A 16,415-nucleotide genomic window follows, 5' to 3' on the forward strand; every position below is an offset into this window, starting at 1 on the left:
GGAATTTGTGCTTTACAGGAAAACGATGAAGAGCCTTTTCCATTTAACATTGATGAGTTTGTCACCGTTGACGAAGTAGGGGATGATGCAGAGGACACTGTGGTCTCAAACGCAGAGTCTTCAGCTAGGGACGAGAAGATTCAGGATGAACCCGATCCCCATTCTATCGTTTCTCCTATTGCACAGTCAAGTCAAGCTAATACACCAGAACATACTGACAAGACTATACCTTCTGAGACAGGGGAACCTGGAGTTATTGAATGTATAGACGAAATGGACACCAAGACTGAAGAAACCACGCCAGTTGCGGAAGTGGTCGCATCTCAAAAGCCAGAAGAGCATGAGTCTCAGGAAGAGAGTGTTGATAAACTGCTGGGAACAGATGGGATGGAAACTGCCGTTGTTAAGAATGAGACAACAGAGCTTTGTACTATAGCAGAAAGTGCTTCAGCCAAGATGGATGCCAATGTTGAGACCCTTTCAACCGTGAAAGAAAGCACTGACATTGGGGTCTTGGATGAATTTGAGCCAAGCCAGGCAGTTTCCTTCTCTCCTTCACAGAAGGAAGGCTGCCCACCAACTTCTGCAGAAACTTTAGTGAAATCAGAAGATGACCAACCCAAACCGCTTGAAACATCTGCCTCAGAGATGGACAGTAAAGATGAGGCGACTGTGATCTCTGAACTTCCATCCCATGATGCTTTGGTTACTCTTGATGAGGTCAGTGAGGGCGAGGAAGATTATCCTGATGAATCAAATGAGGATCAGCGTTCAAAGGCTGATGAAGTACCTGAGGGACTTTTAACAGTTGATGAGGTTGGAGAAGATGAAACGGGGGGTGAAGAATACCAGTTGGACAAAGAACTTCAAGGCCTGGTCACGTTGGATGAGATTGTTGATGAAGAGGAGGAATTTGATTCATTCAACCCTGAGGTCAGTTCTTTTTTGGTTGCCAACACTTAAATTGTATTCAAACCCATCATTAAGGCTACCTTGGTTTGGTTTAGTTCTTTCCTGTATGTTTACATGGCCTTTTTTTTTTTTTTTTTCAGACTCTTGTAACCTTGGATGAGGCCAAAGGTGACGATGAAGAGATTGAGGAATTGGAGAAAAGTGAAGCCAAGCCAACCAGTCCCAGAAGCACAACACCAATCATACCAGAGGAGCCTGTGAAATCACCAAGCCACGAAGAGGATTCATGTGACCTGGAAGAGCTCCGCAAGATGAATTTTGTAACTGTGGATGAAGTTGGGGAGGAGGAAGACGAACAACCACCTAGCGAAGAGATCAAAGAGGAGAAGAATATTAAAAAGAGAGCTACAAGGGCTAAAAAGAGGGCTCGTCAGACCCCAGGTGAGTAAAAGATAGAAAGGAGGTTTTTTTTTTAGTCTAAACGGCACATGGGTTTTGTAATCACTGTTGTCCCCTTTTTGCTCTTTGTAGTGAGGCGATCCACAAGGGGTAAAAGAGGGGCGACAAAGAGTGCTGAAGAAGAAGAGGAGCCCGAGATGAGTGCGGAGTGTGAACCAGCGGCAGCTGCTTCCATAAGCGAGAGTCCTCCTGCAGCTTTAGAATCCATGGATCTTAATGTTAAGCCAGAACCGCAAATGGCTGAAACGGTTCCAGATTCATTGAGTCTGGAGCTCTCTTCAGGGTCAGAAGAGGACAGGCCTAAAGCTAAAGATGATGACAATTCTGCTAAGTCAGAAAGTGATATTGTTGGCACACCAGTCCCTAATAAAAAATCCACTATCAAAGGTATTAAATCTTATAGACAACTATTTTACATCACATATTAATATATTTTAGCTGGGGGGTTTTGTACCGTTGCATGTTCTCACTTATACCTTTCCTTCATTTTAATTTGCAGAAGAGTCCAAGCAACGTCGGGAGACTGAGTCGATACAGGAACCCGAGGTTAAAAAGGCCCGCTCTCAATCCCCTGTGAGTGAAGACTTCACCTTGCCCCCGTTTAGCCCAGACAACCCCATTGGTAAGAGATCCACTACAAATGACACTAACATCAGCTCTAAATTATTGGCTTTCTATAACCAAAAAGGCTTTGTTTGATAAAGCATATGATTCAGTCATTGTTCACAGCATTATCACATCACCTCCAAGCTGATTTTTTTTTTTTTTTTGTTATCTGTGTTTCGCAGGGGTTGATTTTGTGGTGCCCAAGACAGGTTTCTTCTGCAGACTCTGCTCTTTGTTCTATGGCAATGAGGAAACTGCTAAGAAAAGTCACTGTAGTAGCCTAAGGCATTACCAAAACATGGAGGTACAAGTTACTATTTAATTTCTGAATGTTAATTGCACCTTATTTACTTAATGGGATTTTAAGTGTTGTTAAAGTCCATTCTGAACACTCACATTTATTTATAGTTACCTTTTATCCTCTTTCTCTCCCTCCTCCAGAAATACTACAAGAAGCTCAAGTCTCAGCAGACAACGTCCAGTCAAAGTTCTGCATCTGAATAGCCCCTATTAAGTTTTCTTTTTTTTTCATCAAAGTTAACAGATGGGTCCAATTATTTTGTTGTATAATTTTATTACTTTTTCTTGTTTAGAATTAAATACATTGCCTCATGCTAAATAAACACATAATCAGTTAAAAAAAGTCTCTATGTTCTTCATTAGTTTGAAATGTCTATAATATTGTGATGTCTGCATTATGACAAATATAAGATTTTCAGAATCATCACTGGAATGCCTGATGATGTCTTAAAGGTCTCAAGACTTGTTTCAGTAATAAAAAAGAACTGAGACAGGTCTTCTCTCGTTCCCCTGTGATTTAAGACTTCACCTTGTCCCTGTTTAGCTCAGATTACCCCAATGGTAAAAGAGCTCACATCAGTATGACATGTACCATAATCAGCTACATTATCATGCAACCTAGAATGTACCGTTTTTATCAGTATATGTTTTGCATGCTTAATTGTTGCATTATTTAGTTGTATTGCATCTTAACTTTTGTTGGCACTACATCTGATCTGAAAAACCAGTTCATATTTTCATAGGGCCTTAAGGGAAACTCCATTCAACATTTGCCATATAATTAAATATAATTGTTTGTAATTGTTATATAATTGTTTACCTGTCTAACATTTGAGCCATTAGATTAAGAAAATTCCAGAGAAGAATAAAGGAATTTTGTCCTTTGAAATCTCGGCACATTTCTCAGAGAATCAAATGTCATCATAGATTTTTGGTTTCAGTATAACAGAAACCAAAACCAGTATACCTCCGTTCCACTCAGTTTCTTTGCCAGAAGGATTTGGCAATTAAGGGAAATTACATTTTAACTAGTAAATGTTGATAGTTGTAAATGTTTGTTATACAGTTTGTGTAGTAACAGATTTCACTCAGAAACTACTAGTAAATTATACAAAGAAATGGTAAGTAACAAATTGAAAGCACAATACCGAAATAGTATTTTTTTTTTGGGAAACATTTCTCCTATAATCTTTGTTTTATTTACAACTTTCAAAAAACAAAATTTTTCTGCTTTTCTTTTTAGTACTGATTAAATATCCCATGGCACAATATTCATCAGCTAACTGACTTCATTTCATATAGTAGTGCAGTTATGCCACAACAAATTTAGCCGGCCATATGACCATTATGAACACAATCCATTTTATTCCATCCATTTTATTTAGAGAACAAGAGCAATGGACAGAAATCTACACAAAAACACTACACCTTCACCTTACATATTTGATTTTTGCAGAAAATCACAGCTTATTTATTACACACAAGGAATGGAACATTTTAATATAGCCTTTAACATGTCATTTTGATTGGCTTCTTCAATTGTTTTCACTTCTATTCCAGATAGGAATGGAAGTCTGCCGTGGCGCGACCCCAGCTGAACAGCCAATGAAGTGTCTGCTTGTTTGTAAACATGTTTTTGTGACTTTCAGGCAGACGAAGCAGAATTCTACCCTGCAGCGATTACATATGATATTCTTGCACCCTGTTGTGTCGTGCTCAACAAGATTGCCACAAGTGGGGCAAGCCCGCATGGAGGGACAACTCACATTATTAACTGCAGGTAGTTTTATATCACGACATTTTGCCAGCTTTTCGATGTCGGGATTGGTGCAGCCAGGGTTGCCACAGCGGTCAGATCGAGGGCCTGGACCTTCCCACTCTCTCATACACTGCCAGCAGAACTGATATGTCCGACCCATCTCAGCCGTGCAGATTGTGCAAATGGCACAGAGGTTGGTAATGTCTGCTCTCTCAACAAAAGTTTGACAGCCAGGACACTGAAGGTAAATAGATAAAGTTAAAGATCAAGGAATGAAAAAAGGAGCATATATAATCTAACATTTTAAAGGGGACATAGCATGAAAATCTGACTTTTTCCGTGTTTTTACCCCCCTCTTTAAAGTCAATACCTGATTGCCTAATCCTAACCCCACCCCTAATTCTAACCCCTCCCCCACAACTAATCCTAAACCTACCAATGCGAGGGGGATAATAATTTGTTGGGGGTTGAAATTCGGCACAACACCTGCATATCCGAAGCTTGTGGCCCTGTTCTGAACAGGAGGGGGAGCAGCAGCTCATTTGCATTTAAAGGGACACACAAAAACAGCGCGTTTTTGTTCACACCCAAAAAGGGGCACGTTTGACAAGCTATGCATCTGAGTGTGCACCAGTAACTCACTGTTTTGTGTTCGCAGTACTCAGCTGCAGCCAGGACAGCCATTGTCTCTTCAAAATGGCTCTGTTCCTCTTGTGTCAGTACAGCCAACCTCCGCACCTCCACATAGGGCCATTCTGCATTGCATCTTTGTACTGTGTCATCTTTAAGTGCAGGGCACAAAAACTTGTGCTGACCCTGAGAATGAAAGGCAGAAATAATTATAGGTTACTGTAAGTATGTGCCTGTTAACAAGTACTGATTCTTTATTCCATACCTGGTCAAGTAGACTTCGACACCACCCAGTCAGTGACTGTGGAGTGACAGCATGGCCACAGGACATCAAAGCACGACGAGTCTCAGGGTCATCATCCCCGGCTGAGTATAAAAGTTAATTGGTGATGAGATGGTTTGTGTAAAGCTTTTTGAATATTTTTATACTGAACTACAAACTTAACTGAACTTGAATTCTACTAAGCAATGGATGCATGTGCAGTTAATAACTGCTTAAAATCACAAGGAAATTCAGTACTATTGACAATACAAGCTTCTATATGCGAAAACGTACTGGTTACTTTCGTAACCTCGGTTCCCTTAGAGATAAGGGAACGAGTACTGCGTTGCAAACGCTTATGGGAAAACTCCTTTTCTCGAGAATATTGAAGCCTTTATTTTAAAACGCATTTGCTACAGCACAGGCGAGAGCATCAGACCCACGTGAGTGAGCTGATAGGCTGTGCTGTGGGCAACTGCACGAACCAATGGCGGATAGACAGAAGCGCGCGAGCCAATCAGGGCGCTTGGCGCTCTGTCACTGTCAAGCGCGCGAAACTACACGTGACCATAACATATAAATACAGATAGAATCCGCCATTTGACAGGTATAATCGACTGAAGCGACAAACCTGCCATAAGAAAAATAGCACGGCAAGGCAACGCAGTACTCGTTCCCTTATCTCTAAGGGAACCGAGGTTACGAAAGTAACCAGTACGTTCCCTTACGAGAACGTTCTCTCGTACTGCGTTGCAAACGCTTATGGGAACGTTTCCATTTAAAACGCCGTGCTATTAATCTTTTGGCCGCTCTGACTCACCAGAGTTCCGGGAAGTACAGAATAGCCAGGATAAAAAGAGACCGAACATCGGGCCCATCAATTATCCGTAATAAAGACTGGCCAGAGCCAGTCATTTAACCCACAAGGTGATAGCCGTGTGTTTAATATCAAACTAGTCTGGGTCCGCAGAGCCAGAGTCTAGACTGAAAAGACTGTAACTGCAAAGCAGGGACATTAAAGTTATAATTCATCGGATCTGGCCAAAGCCAGTCACTTAGTCCACAAGGTGAAAACCGTGTGTTCAATATCAACTAGACTGGGTCACAGAGCCAGTGTCTAGACAGAAGAACTGTAGCTACAAAGCAAGGGCATTAAAGCTATAATTCAACAATGTGGACGGAGCGGATATCCGGCCGCCGCACATATGCTATAGATGGGAATACCCAAGTGACCATGGTTCAAAACTAGTCTGGATCCACAGAGCCAGAGTCTAGACAGAAAGAACGCATGTCTGCAGAGCAGGGACATCCAGATTATAGAATCTCACAAATGTGGACGGAGCGGACCAGCCGGCCGCCGCACAAATGTCTTCAATGGGAATACCACTTGACCAAGCCCACGAAGAGGCAACACCTCTCGTGGAATGAGCTCTAACACCTATGGGACAAGAGAGGCCCAGTGAGGTGTAAGCCAGGGCAATGGCGTCAACTATCCATCTGGACAGTGTGGTTTTAGTGACCGGGAGGCCCTTGGATCGGCCCCCGAAACACACAAAGAGCTGTTCAGACTGTCTGAAAGAGGCCGAACGCTCCAGATAAATTCTCAAAGCTCTGACTGGGCAAAGCATGAGAGAATCGCTATCCTCCTCGGAGGAGGGGAGAGCTGACAGAGAAATAACCTGGGCTCTGAACGGAGTTGAGAGCACCTTAGGAACATATCCATGTCTTGGCCTAAGAATGACCTTGGAGTCATTAGGACCAAACTCCAGACAGGAAGCGCTGGTAGACAGCGCCTGTAAATCCCCTATTCTCTTTACTGACGCCAGTGCTAGAAGCAGGGCGGTTTTCAGAGAGAGAGACTTAGGATCAGCTGACTGAAGTGGTTCAAAGGGAGGTCCCTTAAGAGCCCGCAGGACCAAGGAGAGGTCCCAGGCCGGAACAGACGGTGGCCGAGGCGGGTTAAGCCTCCTGGCGCCCCTGAGGAAGCGAACTATAAGGTCGCTTTTTCCTAAGGAGGCCCCGGCTTCCAATACGTGAAAAGCAGCAATGGCTGCCACGTACACTTTGAGAGTGGAGGGGGAGCGACCCGCGTCCAACATCTCCTGTAGAAAAGACAGTACTCTTGGTACTTCACAAGTGTATGGGTCGAGGTCTCGAGCTAAACACCAGCTGGAAAACACTGACCATTTACTGAGATAGAGGCGTCTGGTAGACGGAGCTCTAGCTTCCTTTATAGTATTCAGGACGCCCTCTGGGAGGTTCTGGGGTACCCGTTGAGTGGCCATACATGTAGGGCCCATAAGTCGGGACGGGGATGCCAGATTGTCCTGTTGGCCTGAGTCAGGAGGTCGCGCCTCACTGGGATTGGCCACGGGTCTGCTACAGACAGCTGCATCAACTCTGGGAACCAAACCTGGGTCCGCCAGAGAGGAGCTACTAATAGCACTGCGCTTTTCGTGTTCCTGATCCGTTCGATGACCTGAGGGAGCATCGAGACCGGGGGGAACGCATAGAGAGGAAGGTTGGGCCAGTCGTGGGCCAACGCATCCCTGCTCTTTGAGAAAAAGATTGGGCATTGACAGTTGTCTTCTGAGGCGAAAAGATCTACTTCTGCCTTCCCGAAGACCTCCCAGAGTAGGAGAACTGTCTGAGGGTGGAGAGACCATTCCTCTGGGGGAACTCTGCCCCGAGAGAGCATGTCTGCTCCTGTATTCAACGTGCCTGGCACGTGAGCTGCCCTGAGCGAGCGCAGATTGGTGTGAGCCCATAGCAAGAGCTGTGAGGCTATGGCAAACAGGTTGCGGGACCTGAGGCCGCCCTGGCGATTTATGTAAGAGACCACCGACATGTTGTCCGTCCGTACCAACACGTGGTGTCCCGCCAGGTATGGGAGGAATGTTTTTAGGGCTAGAAAAACTGCTCTCATTTCGAGGCAGTTTATGTGTAGGCGTTTCTCCGAGCTCGACCAGAGGCCGGAGGCAGGCCTGCCCTCGTACAGAGCTCCCCAACCGGAGTTGGAGGCGTCTGTTGAAATCATCCTCCTCTCTGAAACTACCCCCATGCTTACGCCCTGCTGGTACCAGCTGGCGTTTTTCCAAGGGGCCAGGGCTTGAACACAGCGCTGGTCCACCTTGATAATCAAGTGGCCTGAATGCCAGGCGTGGGGTGGCACCAGAGGAGCCAGCCACAGCTGAAGAGGACGCATACGCAGTAGGCCTAGTTGGAGTACTGATGATGCAGAGGCCATCAGGCCAAGGATCCTCTGAAACGTTCTGAGGGGTACAAGAGAGCCCTCTATGAACGATGCCGTGAGCTGCTGAATCGTTAGAGCACGGGCCGGTGTGGGCCATGCTCTCATAAGTACGGAGTCGAGAACTGTTCCCAGGAACGTGATACGTTGGCTGGGCAACAGAACACTCTTTGCAACATTGACCCTGAGCCCTAGACATTCTAGATGGCTGAGGAGCCAGGCTTTGTGAGTATGTGACTCCGCCTCTGACTGGGTCAGTATGAGCCAGTCGTCAAGGTAGTTTAGGATGCGCATTCCCCGCTGTCTCAGGGGGGAGAGAGCTGCATCCATGCACTTCGTGAATGTACGAGGCGCTAGTGCCAGTCCAAATGGAAGAACTGTGTACTGGTATGTCTGCCCCTCGAAGGCGAATCTCAAGAATGGCCTGTGGTGGGGGTTCACTTGAATGTGAAAGTAAGCGTCTTTCAGATCTACTGAGAAAAACCAGTCGCCTGGGCGAATCTGCGCCAGGATATGTCTGGTCGTGAGCATTCTGAACGGCCGTGACATGAGAGCCTTGTTCAGATGTCTGAGATCTAAAATGGGTCTCAGGCCGCCGTCTTTCTTTGGAACAAGAAAGTATCGGCTGTAAAAACCTGACTCGCTCAGAGAAGGGGGGATCTTCTCGATGGCCCCTTTCGCCAGCAGACTTAACACTTCGGTGCGGAGGACATGACTCAATGTGCCCCTTACCGTGGTTTGTATAACCGCGCGAAAACGCGGTGGTCTGCGGGCGAACTGAAGCGAGTAACCATGCTTTATGATGTTCATCACCCATACTGAAACTCCGGGGATAGCTTGCCAAGCTAGAGCCCGCAGAGCTAGAGGCATTATCATATCTGGAACACCCAGAGTGGGGGGCTCGGACTGACATGTATGCATGTGAGAAATTATGCTCGATTTGTGCTTTGTGTGGGTCGCTGTTAAAACAGCGTTTGTTTGCAGGGGTGCGTGACATGTGACGGGCCCATGAACTGCATTTAGAACTGCTGCAGCCGCCTGAACTGAAGAGGGAGCCGTGAGCAGTAGTCGAGCGATTTTTGGGGCTGGTCCGGCCGCAGCGGGACAGTGACCCCTCTTTGTGCCGGTTAGGACGGCTTCTTGGGCTCGTGATCGAGCGTCAGCTTCGGCCGCGGGCCCTGGCGCTTAGGGAACGGGAACCGTTTCGCTGGCTTCATGTGCTTACTGGTCTCAGCCGCTGGGCGGGGCTGGAGGACCTGGGACACCACTTTCTCAGGTCGCGGCGTGCTCTTGGGGCGCCGTTGGACTGAGCTGGAGCGCTTTGGTAGAAAGTGTCTCATGGCGCTGGAAGCCTTCTGAGCTTCAGTGAAGCGATCAGCGAAGCCGCTGACAGATGGGCCGAAGAGACCTGAGGCTGTGACGGGCGAGTCGAGGAAGGCAGTTTTATCCGCGTCCCTGATCTCGGTTAAGTTTAGCCAGAGGTGGCGCTCCATTACCACTAGGCTGGCCATATTGCGGCCCAGGGCTTGAGCGGTGGTCTTCGTGGCCCTCAGTGCCAGATCCGTGGCACTCCTGAGGTCTTTAAATGTGTCTGGGTCCGGGCCTGACTCATCCATGGAACGGAGAAGTTTGGCCTGGAAGGCTTGAAGCGTCGCCATGGCGTGAAGTGCAGAGGCGGCTTGACCGGCGGCAGCGTATGCGCGGCTGGCAATGGCCGAAGTAGTTCTGCACGGCTTAGAAGGGTGCACCGTCTTAGACCTCCAACTACCTGCAGTGGGGGGGCATAAGTGTGCAGCGACCGCTTCCTCCAGTGGGGGGAGAGACACATATCCTTTCTCTTCAGCGCCGTCAACAGTGGAGAGCGTAGAAGAGGCAGATGAGCGCGTTCGCGCTGAAAAGGGCGCGCGCCAGCATTTTGTGAGCTCTTCGTGAACCTCAGGCATAAATGGAGCGGCGCGCTGACGAGGGGCCTGCTGGCGCCCCGGCAGGTACCATTCATCGAGGCGGCTTCTGGCGGGCTCAGCTGGAGAAAGCCAATCGAGTCCCAACTCGTCAACAGCGCGAGACATGACACGGAGAAGTTCGGCGTCAATGCTCGCTCGAGTATCAGAAAACTCTAGCTGAGAGGGGGGGGCGGGGTCCGCGGAGCCCGACCAATCCTCGCTCTCAGATGCCGCCATAGAAAGTGCGTCATCGACGTCATCCGGAGATGCGCCGAAAGAGACGAGTCCAGCCGCTTCAGACGAGGGGCGCTGCTCGCTCCGAGAGAACAGGACAGGCGAAGAAGGCGTGGGCGAGGCACGAGGAGAAAGGCCCGGCGTGCACTCGCTAAACTCACCGCGCTCAGGACGCCTCTGATCGCGCCGCTTCTTCCTACGGGGCTCGTGGGGCGCCGAAGACGGAAGGTGGGCGGAATCGGTCACCGTCGAAGACAGCCTTGAACGGAGAACGGAGACAGGCATCCCGTCGCAGAATTGGCAGCCGCCTTTCATGAGCGCTGCCTCGGCGTGCTCAGGGCCGAGGCAGGCCGCACACTGGGTGTGTCCGTCGGATGCATGCAGGGAGACCCCGCAGCTCTCACAGATGGAGAGAGGCATTATGCCGCGCTGTGAAAACAGCGGTTTGCTCTTTTAGATAAATATGCAATGAAAAGGATATAATTTTTCGTCGGATGCCACAGGGAAACGCTCAGCTGGCGAGATGCCGGGATGCGAAGCTGTTCCGCTGGACGGCTTTTCCACAACGAGTGCTTCTTACGACCGGAGAAAATCAGCGACGAGGTGAGTCGAGCTGAAGGAGATTAAATCTGTCAAATGGCGGATTCTATCTGTATTTATATGTTATGGTCACGTGTAGTTTCGCGCGCTTGACAGTGACAGAGCGCCAAGCGCCCTGATTGGCTCGCGCGCTTCTGTCTATCCGCCATTGGTTCGTGCAGTTGCCCACAGCACAGCCTATCAGCTCACTCACGTGGGTCTGATGCTCTCGCCTGTGCTGTAGCAAATGCGTTTTAAAATAAAGGCTTCAATATTCTCGAGAAAAGGAGTTTTCCCATAAGCGTTTGCAACGCAGTACGAGAGAACGTTCTCGTAAGGGAACCTTTGGCCATTGCTTGTGCAGGCAGTGTGCTTGGCTTCATTTCAAGAGTGAATCAACTGATTCATCATTTGATTTTTTACTATTATTTTGATTTATGAACAAAATACATGTTTTTAAGAAGATGACTGGATGCCACTATAATTAAACATGCAACTATGAGGTTGTGATGTGACAAAGATGTAGTAGCCTATACAACTGTCGGAAACTTTTCACGTGGAATACTCTTTCTATTTTAAAAGCAGCATAAAGACTACATATTGCTCAGTATTCAGTAGTAGCATCTAGATTATGTTGCGGTAAGAGAAGCAGCTATTATGCTATTTAATACTAGTTTTATGGATTGAAATGGTCCAGTAGGCCTACTGGAAAAGAAAAACTCTGAAAAGCAAGCCTTGTGCAACATGAATAATAATATTCTGAGTAATTTACAGTTGGTTTGATACCTTGAGGCCAAATAGTGTTGTAGTTTAAAGGATTTACAGTAGCCCTATTGCATACATTTAAAGTTCCAAAATTATTATAAAACATGTGAAATGCTAATTCCAAAAACAGAGCCTTGTGCAATAAAAGGGATATTTTTCTGAACATTTTACTTTTAGTTTGATATCATAATGTCATAGTTAAATTGATTTATACAGCTAATTGATATTTTATTTCTTGAAATTGTTTGGGCAGAAGAAATGAAGTTGCCAGAGAGTTTGAAACCGAATGCGAATCTAACTTAACAGCCATTGGGATTATTGAGACAAACCGCACTTGTTTTCAGTTTCTCTCTGCCTCCTTAAAATAAAAACGAATAGCCTATTTTTTTTTTTTTTTTTATAAACAGTTGTAAATGCATACTTATGTCATCCTGGCGCGTTACAAACTTCAGCGTTGTGTCATTGGGATCGTAGCGTTTTTCTTCGTGCTGTTGTTCCGTCATTTTTGGTCCAACAGTTCAAAACGGTTTAGAAATGAAACCAAGACTGATGTTGACAGAGTTTTGTTCTCTTTCCAGTTTGTCACATGGCTTCTCGACTGATGGGTTGAGATAAGATAGCCTACCTGTAAAGTAGGCATGTCTGTGTTTTTGTTTTTTGCAAAGAGGCTAATTTAGTTAATCTAGGCTAGCCTATTATTTTAGCTACACACAGAACAAATTAGCCTAATATTTAATCTGAACGACAAAATTAACTTCCTAGTCACTTGAATACAGTAGCTAAAATGGAACAGCCTTGCCATGGATATTTAGGATAGCCTATCTGAGAATAATAAAATGATTTTATTTTATTTCGTTTATTAGATTATCATTGCCTGTTTATAGACAGTAGCCTAGGCGTAATGTAGGGTATTTTTCTATCAGGGCGTCAACACCTTGCATAAAAACAGAAAGTGAAACTTTCACATTTTTATACGGAGTCTTGCAGTAGCCTAACTTGCTTTAGGTGTTCTCCTAAAATGGGAAAGATATACCAGATCATGGTGGTTGGAATAAAGGGGGAGAAAAAAACCGTTGATGTTGCGACGACAGAGGAAGATTTCAACAAAATGACTATTTTGGCATTCAAAAAGAAAGTTGCAGAGAAATTGCCCGGTCAAGCAGGTAAGATCGAATGCTAATATAAAATATGTCCATTCAACTCTAGTAAAATTCAATAAGCTATGCCTTTCTTAAAAAGTTTGTGAAAGTAGGCCGTTTCCTGGTCACATAACCGGTGGTGATTTCCACATCGGCAAGAAAATGTTAGACGTAGCCTTAGGCCTAATATAGTAATAGCCTTTATTAAGCTATCCTTTTAATAAGCATGTGGAGAGAAGAGAATAAATGAATGATTCTTTTTAACAATTTAAAATCTAGATTTTAGAACAATAATAAAAATAAATAAAAAAGCTTGTATTATTTATTTTGCCTAAATAATGTTTAAAAAAAAATCATATACAATCATTGCAGTTGCGCCACCTGACTTTTGCAACTAATTTGACATTGAACAGCTTCAACTTGGATGCCTGTATTTGCCTATGCTATCAAGTTCATACATAGAATTTTTAAATACAAAAAATACGTTTGATAAAATAGCATTTTCCTAGCTTTCCATTGGTTGTAGGCTAGTCTACCACCTGACATGGAAAGTGTATACCAACCTACCCATACTTGAAAGTAGTTATTTTTTTTACCAGTATTTGAGAGAGATCTACAAACCTTTTTCCACAAGGATCAGTTGAGCTTATTTATAAATAGATTGGATAAAAAATGGATAAACTAAATTAAATGAAAAATAGCCTATACCATTCTGTAAATGTTTAACCTTTTTATCTTATCAGGGGATGATCCATCGTCCCTGAGACTGCTGTACACAGATAAACAACTGGAGGACAACGATACGTTTCTAGACCACCAAATTAAGGATCGCTCCACCCTCTTCATGGTCTTACGTTTACCTGGAGGTTGCATGAGAAGAATTCGAGTCTCTGCCGGAATCATCAACTTTTAGGCAGACTCACAGAGACTTTTGTTGATCACTTATGTGTGGAATCTGTATATGGGTCAATGACAAATAAGATTTTCAAGAAGTAAAAAAATACATTTTAAGCAAAACAGTTTTAAAATGCATTTTTATGTCCAAAAAAATGTATGGTGTTGATTTATATTGGTTTTACAGCATTTTAGGCAGCATTAATTCATTATTAAACAAGATTTCTGATTTTACCACCCAGAAAATGTCAGGTGGTGCGACCATATATTAATTTAAAATAATATACATTTAATGTAATTATCATTACTGCGACTTGTAAATATGAATCATTGTAGCGTCTAAAATGTATATCACATGGTAAATTCCCTTTCTATTTCTTTATTTATTGCCCTTTTATTCCAAATCATATAAACGGCTGCTTTTCTGTGTGTTCAAACACCCATTTTTCCATAAGGACTTTTTATGTTTTGTTTTTAACTGTAAAAATAATTTGTATATGTTATATAAAGGTTTACCGTTATATTTCTTACTTCATTTTGCAATTGCAGTGGAAATTGATACATTTAAATGTAAATTTGCTGGTTGCACCACCTGACAATGACCGGTCGCACCACCTGACGTTGTGATCAATAATGATTGATATTCACAAAATAAAAAGAAAGATATGTCAATGAATTATATTCAGGTTTCAATTGGCTTTTTTTATTTTAATCCTCTGACCAATTTATACTCTATCTCAATCATATAATTAAATTTCATTAACAAGAAAGTGCAAAATAATACTGCATGTTATGATAACATTTGATCGCTTCTTTAAAAATATAACTTTGAAACCTCAAGGAACACATTTAATAAATGAGAGCATCTTTTATATGAAATAGTGAATTAGTGCAAATATTGGGCCCAGAAACATTAAGGGCAGAATTCAATCTACTGCTCATGCAATTAGATTCAGTAGTATCAGTAAGTCAAGAAAAAAAAACATTAAGATGTAAACAAGCTTACTAATGGCAATGTACAACCTATCTCTATAAAAGATACATGGTTTCAGACCCCTTCTATTTTAATTAAATGAAAATATATGGGACATACAGGTGAAACTCAAAAAAATTTGAGTATCGTGCAAAAGTTCATTTATTTCAGTAATTCAAGTTAAAAGGTGAAACTAATATATTATATAGACTCATTACATGCAAAGTGAGATATTTCAAGCTATGAAAACCTTTTCAATATTCTAATTTTGAATTTGGGGTTTTCCTAAGCTGTAACCCATAATTATCAAAATTATAACAAATAAAGGCTTGAAATATCTTGCTTTGCATGTAATGAGTCTATATAATATATTAGTTTCACCTTTTAACTTTAATTACTGAAATAAATGTACTTTTTCATGATATTCAATTTTTTGGAGTTTCACCTGTACTATATCATTTGTAAAATAAATTACTTTAGTTTAAATATTTAATAGAATGGGTAATGGTTTGTTAATCATTCAAATTCATGACTAATAACGATGCTTTTCTGTAATGCTGTATGACACTGCTATCAAGTATGTATTATTAACATGTAATAACTGTAATTACCACAAAAAATAACAGAACACCATATTAACTTAAGTTGTAATGTATCTAGATGTACATAATTAACATAATACATTGCTTTTCATTTGGCAAGGTACTCTGCCTTTGCAACTGGATCACTTTTTAAACGAGCTCTATGTCGTGCTGTTTTCTCCTTGCTTGATAATGGCATTTACAAAAACAAATTAAAATAGATTAATTTAAAGATGCAATTGTTTTAGTATCAATGTTGATTATACAGTCCTATATTCTTGAAGAATAGGACTTTAAGATGGACAATGTGCTTTTTAAATTGTCACTCATACCATAATAATATATATATATATATATATATATAGATTGCACCTTTAAACAACTTAAATATATTTTTATAAATATATAAAGCTTTTAATATTTTCAAAAGACTTTTTTTTAGTTGGTTTAACTGTAACTCTGGTCGCGACACCTGACATATTGGTTGCACCACCTGACATTTCAAACTCATTTCAAATCTAACAGGCATTAACTTGGACGCCTATACAAATGTTTGACCATGTGCTCAAGGTTATACATACATTTTTTAAATCAAATACACATTTTTATTATAACAACACATTTTCAAAGTTTTCCAGGGGTCATACCACCTGACATGATAAGTTGAATCAACCTCATCATTACTCAAAAATGTCAAATTATCTAATATTTATGGGAGGGTAACTAACCTTGTTACTGCATCAAAGGGGTACTCTGGAGTGTTCTGTGTGATGTCATATGCTGTCACATGGTTTTCTTAAAGGAACATTGCATAAAATTGCATTTTTATGTCGGTCGCCCTCCCTGACATTAGTAGAAGTAAATTTTTCGGACAAAAGTTTTTTTAAGTAATAGAATAGTTTTGAAATAGGATCGATACACTATTTCCCCTCATTTATAAGGAATTTAACATAAAATCATGCCAAAATATTTGATTAAGTATTTTATTGAGAAAATTAACATTTATATCTCAGTTTTGTTCTCTGCTTGTATGTTCGGACGGTCGCACCACCTGACATTTTTGGTCTTTCAAACACCAAAACTCAAAAAATCTATTGAATTTCAATAAAATGAAAAGGGTTTCTTATAA

At 42.8% G+C, this 16,415-nt stretch overlaps 3 protein-coding genes across 5 annotated transcripts in view; 2 read left to right on the forward strand and 1 right to left on the reverse strand.

The window, feature by feature from the left end:
• Positions 1 to 2,678, forward strand: part of znf638 (zinc finger protein 638) — a 30,616-nt gene extending 27,938 nt beyond the window's left edge. For all 3 annotated transcript variants that reach the window (XM_079867994.1, XM_079867996.1, XM_079867995.1), the window contains exons 20-25: positions 19 to 933; positions 1,053 to 1,353; positions 1,444 to 1,758; positions 1,871 to 1,993; positions 2,160 to 2,281; positions 2,419 to 2,678. In XM_079867994.1, the coding sequence (XP_079724120.1) occupies positions 19 to 933; positions 1,053 to 1,353; positions 1,444 to 1,758; positions 1,871 to 1,993; positions 2,160 to 2,281; positions 2,419 to 2,481 (1,839 nt within the window). In that variant the 3' untranslated portion in view covers positions 2,482 to 2,678. The remainder of the gene's footprint in view (positions 1 to 18; positions 934 to 1,052; positions 1,354 to 1,443; positions 1,759 to 1,870; positions 1,994 to 2,159; positions 2,282 to 2,418) is intronic.
• Positions 2,679 to 3,106: 428 nt separating this feature from the next.
• Positions 3,107 to 12,575, reverse strand: LOC307156568 (putative E3 ubiquitin-protein ligase ariadne-2). The gene is made up of 4 exons (XM_079867997.1): positions 12,121 to 12,575; positions 4,932 to 5,032; positions 4,679 to 4,852; positions 3,107 to 4,274 (listed from the first exon to the last, which is right to left on the reverse strand). Exons 1-4 carry the CDS (start codon positions 12,200 to 12,202, stop codon positions 3,813 to 3,815), a joined length of 819 nt encoding a protein of 272 aa, XP_079724123.1. The 5' UTR covers positions 12,203 to 12,575; the 3' UTR covers positions 3,107 to 3,812.
• Positions 12,576 to 12,647: 72 nt separating this feature from the next.
• On the forward strand, positions 12,648 to 14,406 carry LOC307156569 (uncharacterized protein). Its single transcript, XM_079867998.1, has 2 exons — positions 12,648 to 12,862; positions 13,582 to 14,406. Exons 1-2 carry the CDS (start codon positions 12,718 to 12,720, stop codon positions 13,749 to 13,751), a joined length of 315 nt encoding a protein of 104 aa, XP_079724124.1. The 5' UTR covers positions 12,648 to 12,717; the 3' UTR covers positions 13,752 to 14,406.
• The last annotated feature ends 2,009 nt before the right edge of the window (positions 14,407 to 16,415 follow it).

The sequence above is a fragment of the Squalius cephalus genome, assembly GCF_949319135.1.
Source record: "Squalius cephalus genome assembly, chromosome: 3".
Lineage (NCBI taxonomy): Eukaryota > Metazoa > Chordata > Actinopteri > Cypriniformes > Leuciscidae > Squalius > Squalius cephalus.

Bases quoted from the DNA above. Each gene is read 5' to 3' on its own strand.
- LOC307156568 (XM_079867997.1), bottom strand. From the start codon at position 12,202: ATGACGGAACAACAGCACGAAGAAAAACGCTACGATCCCAATGACACA. The intron at 5,033-12,120 runs GTATGCATTTAC...TTTTATACTCAG, and splicing joins AACGCGCCAGGATGACATAA to CCGGGGATGATGACCCTGAG. The intron at 4,275-4,678 runs GTGAGTTACTGG...ATTTACCTTCAG, and splicing joins AGTACTGCGAACACAAAACA to TGTCCTGGCTGTCAAACTTT.
- LOC307156569 (XM_079867998.1), top strand. From the start codon at position 12,718: ATGGGAAAGATATACCAGATCATGGTGGTTGGAATAAAGGGGGAGAAA. The intron at 12,863-13,581 runs GTAAGATCGAAT...TTATCTTATCAG, and splicing joins GAAATTGCCCGGTCAAGCAG to GGGATGATCCATCGTCCCTG.